This window comes from Trachurus trachurus, assembly GCF_905171665.1.
Source record: "Trachurus trachurus genome assembly, chromosome: 3".
Classification (NCBI taxonomy): Eukaryota; Metazoa; Chordata; class Actinopteri; order Carangiformes; family Carangidae; genus Trachurus; species Trachurus trachurus.
The window spans coordinates 15,692,145-15,707,231 of record NC_139893.1 but is presented as its reverse complement, the minus strand read 5'-3'; the positions used below and the strand labels follow the sequence as shown (position 1 = coordinate 15,707,231).

Here is a 15,087-nt window from a genome sequence, read left to right as displayed (position 1 = left end):
CTTGGGTCAGTACGGACGAGCAGTATGGAGGTATTTGGATGTTTCATAGTGTGTTTTGGACGATTCAAAAGTGAGCACAATCCGCCGCCATTATATGAAAATCTGTTGCCAGCCAGACCCCCTCTGGAACCCCAAAAGCGTTTTGATAACTATGAAAGTTCTCTGAACCCTTCCTTGGCATGACGGTGAGTAGAAAATTAGTGAATTATCGATTTTGGGTTAAGTATGCCTTTAACTAGAATTTGGTTTTTTTTCCATTTGAATAATAAGCTTGCATGATGATCTTGAAAAATGATCATGGTAGTTGAAGTTGCAACAATTAGAAGTGATAACATAAAAAAAACACTTGTCACCTTATGGTCTTGTAAAATTGTTCTCCACTACCCTAGGTGGAAGCGTGCACCAGCGTGGGTTGTTCAGTGTCCGGGATGTCTCAACAGTTCCGTACCCCCCCTGCTCCTCCCCAAGGGGTTCCTGCACCTCACCTTTACTCTGACACACCCACCTCTGTTCTCTTGTCCTGGGGTGCACCACAGTTGAGCAATGGACCACTGGATCGGTGAGAGATGATTGCAATGCATGCACTTCAATCCCTGGGTGACTCTCATATCTGTATGTAATTATCTTTTTATTTTCTACTGTGTATTGTACCCGGGGTAGGTGGCTGATTGAGCGTAGAGTAGCTGGGACCAAACAAGTCTCTACAGTGGGCCATCTCCCACCAGACCCCCCGCCTCTTTCCTTTCTGGACTCTTCATCAGCTCTCAGTCCTTGGACTACCTACCAGTATCGACTGGTGCTCCATAACCTGGCTGGCAACACCACAGGTAAGACCATAATGAATTGTTAACTGAGGTACTATCAATCAATATACATACACTGGTAATTCACCACTTTATAACAAAGTTAAAGTTGAATGCAAATTGTTATATACTTGCAGGACCCTGGGTCAGCATCACCACGAGACCTTCTCGCCCAGCTGGCCTCAGTCCACCAAGGGTGAAGGTCTTGGGACCAGAGTCATTTCAAGTAAGATGATTTTTTTTAAACTAAAAAACAGAAAGATTAAATAGAACACATTAATTGGGCACTGAGAGTTAATTGAATATTTCCTGATACAATTTAAAGTTAGAAGGTGTCAAATACTCAGAGTGAGTGTGTTGGCTTCATAAAGTGTTTAAGTTTCTTGACAAAATATACAAAATATAAAATGCAAAGAGAGTCACCTCAGTCACTCTGGATTTGACAGAAGTGTGGAGTAGAAAAGACAAAGCAATGTCACACTGATTCTTCTGTCTTTCCCTTTTGGGATTTAATGAGAAAGAAAAACATTCAACTCAAGGTCCCCTTCAGAAAATGGGTGGGGCTATGACCCTGTCTGCAGCAGCTTCCTTCCTGTCGGCCATTTTGAAGGAGGGGCCAGAGTTAAATTCCAGCACTAGCTAATCCCACATCAAGGCCTATCAGTGAAAGCCTCTGAAACAATATTGTATGCATGTGCATACAGACACACACACACATGGAGACACACACATATCCATGCACTCACAGCCCTGCACTAATGCTAACTGCAGAAAAATGCTAATGCCTGTCATCATTTCAGAACCGCCCCTGTCATCTCTGCAGCAGCACAGCTTTAGGGGTCACAGGTCCGAGGGGGAACTTTTTCCTTCCTGGTTGGTGCTAATTGGACAGGCAGGCAGGCCGCTTCCTGGTTACCAATTGACCTTGACAACAGAGAGAGGATTTTGAGTATCTGCCTTCAGTCTTTTTCTGTTTTCTCCTTCAGTGAATGTATCACTCCCTCCTCAATGGGTTATTGACTATGTCACTATTACCCTGTTTAAAATATATTTTCCGTTAGCTCATTTTGTTATCTTTTGTGGCAAGGCACCCACCATGCTTTTATAGTAAAATGAGACCAACACAAAATAGATATTTTGAGGTACACTCACTTTCCTACTGCAGACACTTAACCAGTGCTCAAATAACTGGATCTGTGATATCTACCTAATTATTTCACCACCAATTAGAGAAAACTAAAAGATTTCAGACTTAGTCCTGATGGTATAAGTTCACCTCCATGTGTGAATAATAACATCAATACATGAACAAGAATATTTTATCTGCAGTGACTGGTACTCTCTATACACTTGGACGGTTTCTCTCAGTATAGTAGCGTAGATGTTCAAAGCCCAAAACCACATCCTTTCACACACACACCTATTCTCTTTCACTCTCAACTTTATCATCTGTCTCTCTCTCTCACTCATATACACATAAACACATATACAAATACACACACATACTCTACTGGCCTTAGCCCCAGTGCTCTGTGTCAGCCCAGGGTCTCCGCTGTCTTCACCATCTCCAGATTACATCAGGCTATTCAATCTGTAAATGACTTCCACCACAAAGCACACCCAACACGCACTTTGGGAAATGAGCTACCTAACTCAACATGACCCTGCCCGTGTGTGTGTGTGTATATATGTGTGTGTGTCCTGTATCATCTCACGGTGTCACTTGTTAAATGAATATCAAGGTTGCATAAGAAATAATTATTCTTGACGTTCATTCATAATAGTCTCATCAACGATGACCACTTAATCACCTAAACTCTCAACAAGCTCTTAACTGATCAGTTAATGCACATGACAGTTTGTATAAGTGTGTAAGAGTACACAGTACAGAAACACAGGTGTGTGTGTGTGTGTGTGCGTGTATGTGCATGTGTGTGTGCGTGTGCACACGTGCAATTTTTATATTTATATACTCCATACATATGTGTGTGTTTGCATGCGTATTAACGAGCAAAACATTTATTTTATAGATATCTGTGATTCAAATATGCATAGGTGTGTGTGTGTGTGTATTTGTAAGTATGTGTGTGTATTACTATTTGTGTGTGTGCCAGTTACCCTCATCCTCACTCTGAAATGCTGACAGACTGAACTGTTTCCAAATCAGATGCAGTGCTCAACAGCAGCAAGCTTTTGTTTTTGCATGCAGCAATTCCATTACCTGCCGCTTTCATTATTTTAGTATGGTGTTTGTGCACGTGCACGCCTTTGCTGTGTGTGTTTGTGTGTACCCTCTTTTAAATGTGATGAAAGGAATCTTCTGCTCAAGTCAAAGTCAGGTTATCTTTCCCCACAAGAGAATTGCCACACACACACAGACACACACACACAGTGACCATCCCACCGCTGCCACTGTATGTGCACATACCCAGGTGACACACGGATGCTACCTGGTGTGGTAGCGCTGATAGCACTCGCATGCATTCACACACTGATTTAGGTGTGTGTTTGCATGTGCACACACTGCAAACTGTGCACATACAGTACACACACACACATGCACTATGCTATGACTTCCTGGAGTTCATCCATGTAAAAGCTTTCTGCCGCCCTCAGTGTGCCGAGAACATTTAGAACACACAGCCAACCAATGAGATGACTTCTCTTGAATGACGATAGGACAGTGAGAGGAATAAATCAACTAAGCCTTTAGTTTTATCTGTACTAGACAGATTTGTCTCAATACCGTACTTGAACAAATGAACAACCCAGAACTTAAATCTAACACACTTATGTTTCAGGTCACATGGTCTCCTCCTCTCATTCCTAATGGAGAAATCCACGGCTATGAGATCCGCCTCCCAGAACCTCGGATCTTCCACAAGAGTGGCGACGCATCTGAGCTCAACGTCACAATCACAGACCTCATTCCATACACAAACTACAGTGTTACTGTGCTGGCGTGCTCTACGGGTGGTGGACAAGTTGGAGGGTGCACAGAAAGTCTACCGACCCCAGCTACCACATTACCCACAAGCCCTCAAGAGCTTTCACCACTGTCAGTTGTGGCAGTCAGTGAGTCTTTCCTGGCCATTTCCTGGCAACCACCAAGCAGGCCAAATGGACCTAACGTCAGGTAACACTGATATTACACAAACACCACATCACACTCCTGCCCACTCTTGGTTAAAGATAGTGTACTAGTAACGCTTTATTGTAATCACATTATTGTTCTTAGTGGGTGATAACACACTATTGAGTCGGTAATTGAATTATATTCACCAACCTAATAAAAAACTGGGCGATAAGGAACAACAAACTGCGTATTTCAGTGAAAATACTTTTAATATTCAGAATCTGCACCAAAAATCAGCAACAAATGGACATAGTATGAAGTCAGATGAACAACTTTGTACACAGCAGTAATTGCTCCAAACATGATCCAGTTAGATTGAAAGATTGAATGAATTTAACCAAGAAAAAGAAATGCAAAAATGATTATTAGTTCATCAGCTCTAAAATCCAATGCTAATTATGAAGACCTAGTTTGTGTATCTGTGTAATCATCATGAGTTTACATAGTCAACTCTGTGTTTTATTCCACTGGCTACAGTCTATAGTTAGACACCAGACAGCCAAGATTGAAATGTAAAGCATGTTGTTATTGAGAGAGACGTTCTGGAGATGTTCAATTGCAGCTGAGAAACTTATGAAAATGAGCAGACAGGAACACGTTAACAAGCTGCTAACATGAGTGTCCTGGTAATGAGCTAAGTGTTGTGCATTTTTTAATCAGTGTTTTCTCAGTCCTAATGCACATTCTGGTCCGTTTGTTCTGTCCTGTTCTACTCTGTCGGCGATTAGGCCTAAAATAAAGGTCCATTTTCCTGGCAGACGATTAAAATGCATGAGCCCGTCTCTCTGTTCTGCTCTGCTCAGCTCTGTGTGTTTGTCTAAGTGGGTTGGTTAAAAGGCGGCATTAAGCCCTTCTCTTCTGATTACAGCAAAAATTAGCATCACTGTGGGGAGAGGAAAACACAAACCCTGCAGAAAAAAACAACAGAGGGAGGGGCGTAGGGAGGGAGGGGTGAGATACAGTGAGCGCAAAAGAATAGAGATGATGAAAAACAGCAGAAGAGGAGGAAATGAGTGATAAGAAGAAGACTCAGTTGGAAATTGTGTGTGTAAGAGTTTGTTTGTGTGTGCATCCATATGCAGGCATGTGTGTATTTCCATGAGGATACTGTGCGCTCAACTTGGCGCATTTGTGTACATGTATTGTGTGTTAATGCATTCCTAAACATTCAACTATGTGTGTGTGTGTGTTTTTTCTTTTATTCAAAATTCCCCCTCAGATACAAGTTGCTCAGACGTAAAACCCACCAGCCCCTGGCCATCGCCACGGTCCCCACAGTAACAGCCACGTCCCCTCCCCCCTCTGAAGATCTCCATCGCTGGCTCCATGTTTACTCCGGCACCAAATTGTTCTACCAAGATAAAGGCCTAAGCAGGTGAGATTACTGAAATGAGCTCTAGAGCAAACGCCGGCGCCGCAGCAAACCGTGTGTGCAGAGCTGATCGGCGAGCTGCCGCTGATGCCGATCTTTTAATACCGCTCAAAGATACATTAAGCAAATATCCCAAAGAATTAAATTGTTTTTCACACAGCGTCCCCTAATCTCAGTTTGGCACTTGGTGGAAGCTGATTTTTTTTCCCCCTCCATGCTTGCTAAACGGCTCTGGCTGTACTCTTTTTGGGTTTGTGTCTCTACTGTGCTTTATTCAAGAAGTAAACTGACAAACATTTGAACGTGTCAGCACTTTTCACTTCACTGGGATTTTTTTTTAATGGATGTCCAAAGGAGAAGAAGTTCATGAAGAGGCAATTAGTGTTTGTTTAATGTAATAGATCTGCTATGTTGGCAATACCAACTGCAAAGAAAGGGAAATGTTGAGTAATAGAGGGAACAAACAAAGGCAGGCATTACTGAAATTATGATCTTCCTTATCCCACTTACAGAGCAACACTACCATTTCTGTAATTTCTTAATTCAATCAATCTATTTTTCTTTTTTTTGTAGTTTTTGTAGTTTTTGTAGTATTTGCACCAGGAGTCCATCTACAGCAGCATTTTTTTTTCCTAACACAAATATTGTCTCTCAACAGATTCACTCGATACGAGTACCAGTTAGTGGTCCATAATGATGTGGGCTTCACCTCAGGAGAGATTGTTACCGCGGTGACCATGGCGGGGGTTCCCCTCCAGCCTCCATCTCTGTCTGCCCATGCTATCAATCACACTGCGGTGCAGGTCAACTGGACACAACCCTGTAAGATCACCCTCTGTCTTAAACACACACACTCAAACACACCGTCTGCACCCAGAGAAGGTCTTTGTTCAGAAATGTTTGAAGCTCAAAGAGTTTTTTCACACTGACTTAGAGACACACAGTCGTGCTTTTATGACATGATCCTCTCTGGAAATTGTTCTGTCATTTGGAAATGATCAAAAAGCAATAATAGAGAAGTAATGTTGATTATTATTACTATATTTTATTTTCGCTGCTCCGTCACTCCTCTCCCTCTGTCTTTATTCCTCAGCTTTGCAAGACCTGCAAGGAGAAGTGGAATCTTACTTTCTCACAATAGAGTCCCACAAGTCAAGTCAAATCTTGACTTTACCCTCTGAGATCAACTCCACAGTGATACGTGACCTTTGGCCCAGTACCAGTTACCTGCTGTCATTAGCAGTGTTTAACGGAGCACATAATACAACCAAGACAATAGTTAACGTCACCACGGAGGATGGAGGTAAGTGTATGTTTGTGGCATTTTGGACAACTGCTGATTTTAGAAGCTGGTTTATGTATGTATATATACAGTATATGTGTGGGGGTGTATGTGTGTATGTGTATGTATCAGTATGTCATGTACTGTACACAAATTCAATACATCCAAGAGAGGTGTCTGTGTTAATGTGCATTTCTCTGTGTCTTTGGGCTTCACAGGAGATGTTAAACACATCATGTAGTGAGGCATGAAATCAATACAAAGTGTGTGTGTGAGGCAGATTTAAGGTGTTGTAAAATGCTTGTTGGCACGACATGCAAACTGCACACAAAGCCACACACACAATCTGTGTTGTGTGTGTCAAAAATGACAGCAAACATGACTGCTCCCATGTCATTTGCTGTCATGTAATTACTGTACGTTATGATACAGCTGCTATACATCACATGGGCTTTTTTCAGTGATTTTATGGGATAAAAGTAATTCAAGAAAAAAATCTGTCCTTGATGTTTAAATTAAAAATAGAGAATAATATCATTATGAATAACCTCTTTAAGAGAGCCTCATTTGCTCTTACATCTTTAGCTATCTCTATCTAATCGGTTCATATTTGTAAAAAGAATAACTAACTTATGACTTGCACAATAGTATCCAACTATCATGACGACTTTTCTTTAATTTTGCTCTTCAACTCTCAGTTCAGTCTTCCAGCATGTAAGGGTTATCTTTCAAATCACCCTGTGTAATCATATGTCAGAGGCCGCTTACTGTGTCTGTTGTTTTCTTTCTATCGCCTTTTCCCTCTCGATCCCTCTCTCTGGCCATCTCTGTCTGTTTTTTTTTCCTCAGTCTCAGTATAATCATATGTCAGAGGCCTCTCTCTTTCTCTCTAATCTAAGCAGTATAATAAAAAGTGCATTAAAAACATTAGAAAATCATTAGGTGCTAAAGGCAAAGCACGGCTCGTTTAACTGAGAGGGCTCTGGAGGTAATTTCATTATTTTACAGCCATAAGAGTGTGCGCAACACACACACATACACACACACATACACCAAGGCCAAATATATTTTAACTAATGCAGCTCAACCCTACCAACCATCCTAACATGGCCTGCAATCTATAGGGCAATGCTAACATCAGGACTAATTGGCAAGAAAAATGTGTGTGTGTGGGTGAAAGAGGCTCTGTGTGCAGTATTGCGCTGATAATGCCATCTTGCAGTAAATGAAATGTAGAGCAGTAGGTTGCGTTTAGGTAAGTGCATTGGCAGCAAATGAATTGGGTTAACTTCTCTTAGCTGAGTGCATTTTCACTTAGAATAATAAATGGAGTCTTTATGATTACCTGTCTCACGCACCATCTCATATTCACTTCCTCTGTGTTTGGTTCTCATTCTCACTTTTTTCTACTTTGAACTTGATCACCATTATCATTCGTAGAAAACATAATAAAGTTAAATTACTAACACTCTTCCTCTCCCTCTCTTTGGAATTTAATTTATTTCACGCCCCCTTATATTTCCCCTCACAGATTATCTCTCGCTTGTCCTCTATTTGTCAGATTTTCCAGTGTCCTTCAGTGTCTCTGTAATTCACCCCTTTATTTTGCCTCTGTATCCGTGACTCATTTCCTATAGGTTACCATAGTATATCAATCACCATAGGAGTTTTGGTGTAGTATCCTCCATGGGTGTGCTGACAGAGAATTTCTTGGAAGAGTGAAGAAAGGGAATTAAAGGAATTAGATTGAAAGGACGATCAAAGAGAGAAAGACTATAATAACGCAATTTAGAAAGGTAGAGACCGTCTTAAAGAAAGATTCATGGTCAACTATAAGGTAGAGAAAGAAGATGTGTGCTGGTCGTACAAAATCTGTCAATTATTCTAAGTGATGCACTTAGCTAAGAGAAGTTGAGTTGAGTTTTTATTTACAAAGCATCAAATCACAACAGAACTTATGTCAGGGCACTCCTCAATTTGAGTCTGAACTGAACTCAATAATACTAATTACAGAGATCACACAGTGTCTTGGGGACAGTGGCACAGAAAAACAGGCAGCTAGTCTCAACTAGATTGAGAGAGTGAGAGAGTTGAAGAAAGGGATAATACTGATAATATTAATGATAATAATAAGTAGTAGTAGTAGTAGTAGTCGTAGCAGCTGTCGGATGGCATCATATGTGTTTTAAATCACAGATCTAGACTCTACAGCTTAGGAAGTAGAAAGACCTGCAGAGAGCAACAGGGTGAGAGTGAAGAGAAAGCGCAATGCGATGAGAGAGAGAAAAGCAGAGGGGTCACAAACAGAGCCATGGGGTACTCCATATTTCACATGAGAATTTATCATTATAGCATTATTATCAAAGATGCGCTGTGTTCTGTGCGATAAGTAGGACTTTAACCAGGTGAGGGCCAGGCCAGAGACACCATTTCACATTCTCACTCTTGTGCTGTACATATAATCATATGCACTTAAGCTCTGTCTGAACATCTGTCACGCTTATGCAGTCCTTGAATGTGGGGGTGGTTAAAAGTGCTGAAGTGTGACGTCTGAAATGTCTGTTGGTCTGAGTCTCCTGTAATTGTGAGAAAATAGAAAACCTTAAAAGAAGCTTGCAAGATATTCAAATTCAATGTATCCCCAGGTTGAGAATGATACTTGTCAAATGTTTTTTCTCCCATTTTCTCCCACAAGTCTGATCTGATGATCAATAATGCAGCACTGTTTATGGGCATTTTAAGGTTTTAGTGATATAGCTTTTAAAAATGAATTCAACCACTGCACAGGCAGTTTTCATGGTGATCATGGGGAAGAAATTTGCCTCCAAAAGTCAAAACACAAATACCATCTCTTGCAGCACTTTTTTAAATTACAGCACAGTAACAGTGGAGGCAGTCGATCATGTACATAGCAGTACATATAGCTTACGTGTGACGATGAGAACAGTGGTTCCCTCAAATGTGTGTTTTAAGGTGGACATGTCTCCAGTCTTCGTTGTGTCATTATTTTAATAATGTTAAATAATGTTTGGGTTTCTGTCCTCACATGTACCATCCTCAGAGCCAGAGGGCATGTCCGCCCCAGAGGTGGTTCCAGTAGACAGCAACACGGTGCGTGTGCTCTGGCTCCCTCCTCTACAGCCAAATGGAGCAATTGTTGGCTACTTCATCTACGTAAACGACCGTCTCTATGGCAGTGTAGACAACAGCTCAGGCTCGCTCCTGTTGCGGGACCTACTGCCTTTCACTATCTACAACGTACAGGTAAGCACAAAAGAAATCATGCACACCCAGACACAGACAAGCAAGTCTGTACGTTACGTTTTAGTCTGTTGTTTTGGTGTGACTTTCAGGTGGAGGTGTGTACTGTGTATGCCTGTGTGAGAAGCGATGTCACTCAGACAACAACAGTGGAGGATCTGCCGGCCGACCTGGGGGCACCACACGCTCAAGTGATCAGTCCCAGGTAATACAACGATGTACTGCACGTGTTTTCAGTTTTTATCTGAATGAAAATGTTTCTTAAACCTTTTGTTAAGTGTTGCCATTGTCCCAGGTTCATGAAATTTTACAACCTTTGGTTTGAGTGCAGTAATCGATAGTGTTTATCGGCAGTGTACTGTAGAAGGTTGGTTTGCAGGTTTGACATAATAGAATCAATACAACTGGCACCAACACAGCAAATTGTTTGGCCATTTTAATAGAACCGTGCAAAAATGCAGGTTTAGTCAGTGTTAGTAATCTGTATATCAAGTATTATTGAATTCATTTTTATTACAAAAGGTCAGTTGTAGGCTACATTCACAAAAACTAAAACTGTATCTATCTACAGCTCCCCAAGACACAAGATTGAGATTTATTTTTAACATTAAATACACCTGAATAATTCAGTCATAATTACTTATAAGCTATATAAAGTGTTAAGCACATAGTCATACATTAAAATACTGTATTTTATAACTGAGGTCACCTGATTTAATAAAAGTTATATGGTCATATGACTCTATAATTCAGTCAGATGAGGTTACTTTTTAACAGCCTCCAAAAAGTATGATGGTAAACTGATGGGTTTTTTTGCAGTAAGTGAAATTTAATGACATTTAAAATGCTTTAAAGTGTTTGACAGAAGCCATCATCCTGCTAATCTTGCAGTTGCAACGGAAGTGGTGATTTGTGGCTTATTTTCTCTGTAGGAGACTGTGGAAGTTGTAACTCTGCGTGTTACTACACAGGTCTTCCCCTGCCAAAGATGTCAGAGATAAAACAGAGGAAAATCAATAGTGTGAAGTGTATAAAGATACACACACCCTGACACTGTAACTCAACTTTGTCAAGCATTAACCATGCATGAATGCGTGTGTGTGTGTGTCTGTGTGTCTGTGCGCGCACACAAATGTGAGTCTCGCTCTCTCTTGCAGGGCAGTGAGGTTGGACTGGTCCCCTCCAGGCAGCCCCAGTGGCATCATGCTGGGTTACGAGGTTTTAAGACGGACCCTGAGGTCGTGTGCCAGTGGGTCAACAGGGGTCACACCCTCTGGGGTTGAAGAGTCAGGAGGTGTCGGTGGTTTAAGGTTCAGATGTTCCTACCTGCAGTGTCCTGTGAATCATGGTGTGTGTGGGACGTCCTGCTTCAGTCCTGACACACAGGTGATTATAGTCTGGATGTTTAATGTATCTGTCATGTATTCCACCTTGAAGGACATGCACTAATCAATATTATGCTGATCGTCTGGAGGATTGCACTTTTTACACTTTTTTGCCTTGCTGCATTTTTTTGTCACCTGGAACATCACATACCTGTCTGCAACATGTGATGAGGGTGTATTTTTGACATATGGAGTAAATTACAATTTGTTTTAAAAAGCAGAATATAACCCAAACAGTGATTATGGAAGATGCATTTCTGTCACAATTCTCTTTTCCACACTTTTTTCACCTGGATATCAGGGTCCCTTTTAGCTAGATCTTGTCATGAGTAAAGATTAAAACCTTTGCGGCACAACAACACATTATAAAACATCTGATCTTAAAGGGGAACTGTGCAAGTCGCTTTTCCACTATTTTGCCAACCCTCCTCCTGGCTATGTGCATTTGTTTACAACAAAGCTGGCGAGAAATCAATCAATAGAGCGGCAGATAACGTTATATATCATATACGATGTTACGACGTGTATATTTGTGTAGTCTTATCCATCATAAACAAGAGATTATGGTTTACGGAGTGCGTTTTTCAGCCAAGAGACACTAAGGCAGAGAGCCTCCATTCTCCCTCGTAACAAGTTACATGTAATTTATTGAACCATCACAATTACTCCACAGCTGTTTAATTAAGGTAAAAATGTAGCATAGTTAAGCTAAAAATCCTGCATAGTTCCCCTTTAAGTAAAGAATATGACTCGTGTTGCTGTGTACTCACCAGACCTCAGACTTGCAAGCACAAAAATATACAGAGACGATTAGACAAATACACACTTGGCTGTTTCCTCCTCCAAGTGCACACACTATTTATGTTGGATGGATAGCCATGCTCTCAGTGATTCATTTCTCTAAATAGATTAACTTGTCATCTGCATTCACTTCCATCCTTGTGTCACTGAATGCCAGCCAAGTTGGCACAATAACCACCCGCCATACATTTACTTCTACAGCAGCCAGGGGCACAAACAAAAACAATATTTATTATAAGCTCATACATCCAAATACAAATAGACACCGATTTAAGTTTTGTGTGAAGTGACAATGTTTAATAGAACCAGGCACATAAAAGAAAAAGAAATATCCCTGCATATCACTAACATGTACTCACAGGACCCTTCATTATATTGTTTGTTCAAGTTTACAACACAAAGTTGAGTACACATGCTGTTTCCTTTGAAGGTTAATGAAATAATGTTTGTAATGTCTTGAATGAGCCAGTATGATATTCTCTGAGTTTTGTGTTCAAACTGTGATGCTCATCAGAGCCTCATAAAGTCACAAAGAAACTGTATTTTATTTGTGTCTTGCTGTCTTGCTTTGAGGTTAATGCTGACAAAATACACAGATTTAATAAGATGTTATTTCTTTACAGAACTCAGTATTATCAAAACATGGGTTATGTGTGTAGACACTAAATCATATACAATTGTTTCCATTTGAGTCACCACAGAGGTGATGAAGTTACAGATTTTACATAATGAAGGAGTCAAAGCCAGTTAAAAGTAAATAAGTAGTAATAAGTAACTTTACTTCAGTGGTGTTTTGAGGCACTTGTACTGAATGTGAATAATTCAATTTCCTGCACCTTAATGCTTCTTCTCTTGTGCAATTTGGAGCCAACTGTTGTAACTTTTACTGTGTTGCTTTTATTTTGAAATTATTTTCCACATTTAAATTATTCATTCATTAATCAAGTGTAATTGATAAATTAAACATAATGTATTATTAAGGATTAAACTGTCCAGCAGTATAGAAGTTATCATCTTCACCGGTTGCCACATTGAAGTTATTTGTGAATTAATGCGTTACTTGCAATACAATAATATGCATTATTGTAAAGTAGTAGTTCATGAGTACTTTTCCTTTTAAAGGACTTTCACTGTCCTTACATAAGTAGTTTAATTTTGTTCACTATTTGTGTGGATTTTGCTCTGTGCACACTCTCATGTGTGTGCCTCTGTGTGTAGGTTTGCTGCAGGGGACAATTGTACAACAAGAAGCCACATCATCATTGCTGTGAGAGCAGTTACCTGAGTTTTAATAATTCCTCCAACCCAGTTTGCTGCAACGGCAAACTGCTCCGAGCTCTGCCTGACCACCAGTGCTGTGGAGGATACTACGTTGGTATAAAAGCCAGTGAGTTGTACTGTACTGTATATCACTCCATATGTTTATATTTACGTGGGATATGCTCTTTTCTTCTTAATTTGACTTTATCTTCCTCTAGTGTTGCCTTCATCCGTCCTTGTCTTTGTAGATGAATACTGCTGTCCTGACCACTCGCAGGGCCGAGTCTCAGTGGGGCTGGGGGACAGCTGCTGTGGGGGGGTTCCTTACGCCATGAAAGGCGGCCAGCTCTGCTGTAGCGGGAGCCTTCATGACGGCTATGGGGTCCAGTGCTGTGGAGGCTGGATTGTAGATGATTCACTGGTGTGCTGTGGTGATGCTGAGAGAGGGGAAGTGCATGCATATACCCCAGGTGAGTGAGGGAAACATGCGCACACACACACACACACACACAAACCACTGTTGTTACAATAGTGATTTTTTGCTCAGCAGTGAAAGCACACTGGGTGAAGTTTGATGGCCTGCTGAGCCTGTTTGATACAGAACTGCTTTTGTCAGAGAAAATCCTTCATTGTTAAGTCCAATCAACCAAAGGGGTTTTGCTCAGAAAACTAGTTACTTTGGCCCAAAAAAGGATTTTGTCAGAGTTTAGTCCCTAGTAATGTTATTATGTTTATTGGGGGGAAAAGGAGAAGGTGATGGAAAAGATAGAAAACAACGGGACAAGAGAGTAAAGCAAGGAGGGTTGAGTTAGACACATGGTGCAGGAACGTGGGGTCGTTTCCCTTTCCTCCTCTCCTGCAGTGTCCCAAAGCACCCGGATACCATGGCACAGATGGGACTGTGTGTGTGTGTGTGTGAGTGTATATGTATGTGTGTGTGTCATTAGACATCTTTGTCATGGCAGATGATGATGAAACACACTTGGGATGGCACCATTGAGGGCACTGCCAAGCACACAGCAGGACAAATACACACTCATTCTCTCTCCTTCACACAGACACACACACACTCTCTATCACACATATAGACATATTACATTCACCCACACATACACACAAACATGCGTGCACAGAGTCAACAGGGTGCCCTCGGCAGGGTTCGCTCAGTGCTGAGTGCCAGAGACAGACACGTGGGCTCTATTCATCACACATAAACAATGGCCCCATATGGGCAGGCCTATAGCACTCCATTAGCCTACCCGCAAACACACTGACACACACACACACACAAGATCCCTGCCCACATAAAAACACATGCATGCCCACTAAAAAGTTCCTAGAAAGCAAGTCAACAAAAAAACAATACTTTTATTTTTTTTTTTTTTTTAAGTTTTATAATTTCATGGTTTTGATTTTTAATGACTTTTTCCTCTCTTATTATGAAAAAAAATGTTTTCAACTTAATTTTTTTTCAACATATTATATTTTATGACATTGTTAATGACTTTAAAATATTTCTAGTATACAGTACTTTCATGTTCTGTCCCCTTGTCACTTTCTTTGTCTCATCTGTCCCCTTTTCTTCTTCTCCGCTGGATCCTCTTTTCTCTTCCTACTGAGCAGGCTACATGGTCATCCTTCATTTATGGAGGCCTCCCAAGGAGTGCATATGCTCCTCTTCCTTTCTGCCTCCTTCTTTTTATTTATTTCCCATCTCCTCTTTCTCCTTTGTCATCTTCTTTGTTACCTTTCCTCAACTTGTTTCCCCACCTTCTCTGTCTCCTCTT

General features: G+C 40.9%; 1 protein-coding gene across 1 annotated transcript in view; it reads left to right on the top strand.

The window, feature by feature from the left end:
* ush2a (Usher syndrome 2A (autosomal recessive, mild)) overlaps positions 1–15,087 on the top strand; it is a gene marked incomplete at its 3' end in the record, with an annotated part of 184,671 nt that overhangs the window by 106,690 nt on the left and 62,894 nt on the right. Inside the window, exons 49-60 of the mRNA XM_084001543.1 lie at positions 390–559; positions 661–827; positions 941–1,029; positions 3,605–3,939; positions 5,159–5,314; positions 5,970–6,133; positions 6,405–6,614; positions 9,655–9,857; positions 9,947–10,059; positions 11,012–11,240; positions 13,259–13,427; positions 13,549–13,770. Of these exons, the coding sequence (XP_083857669.1) occupies positions 390–559; positions 661–827; positions 941–1,029; positions 3,605–3,939; positions 5,159–5,314; positions 5,970–6,133; positions 6,405–6,614; positions 9,655–9,857; positions 9,947–10,059; positions 11,012–11,240; positions 13,259–13,427; positions 13,549–13,770 (2,227 nt within the window). The remainder of the gene's footprint in view (positions 1–389; positions 560–660; positions 828–940; positions 1,030–3,604; positions 3,940–5,158; positions 5,315–5,969; positions 6,134–6,404; positions 6,615–9,654; positions 9,858–9,946; positions 10,060–11,011; positions 11,241–13,258; positions 13,428–13,548; positions 13,771–15,087) is intronic.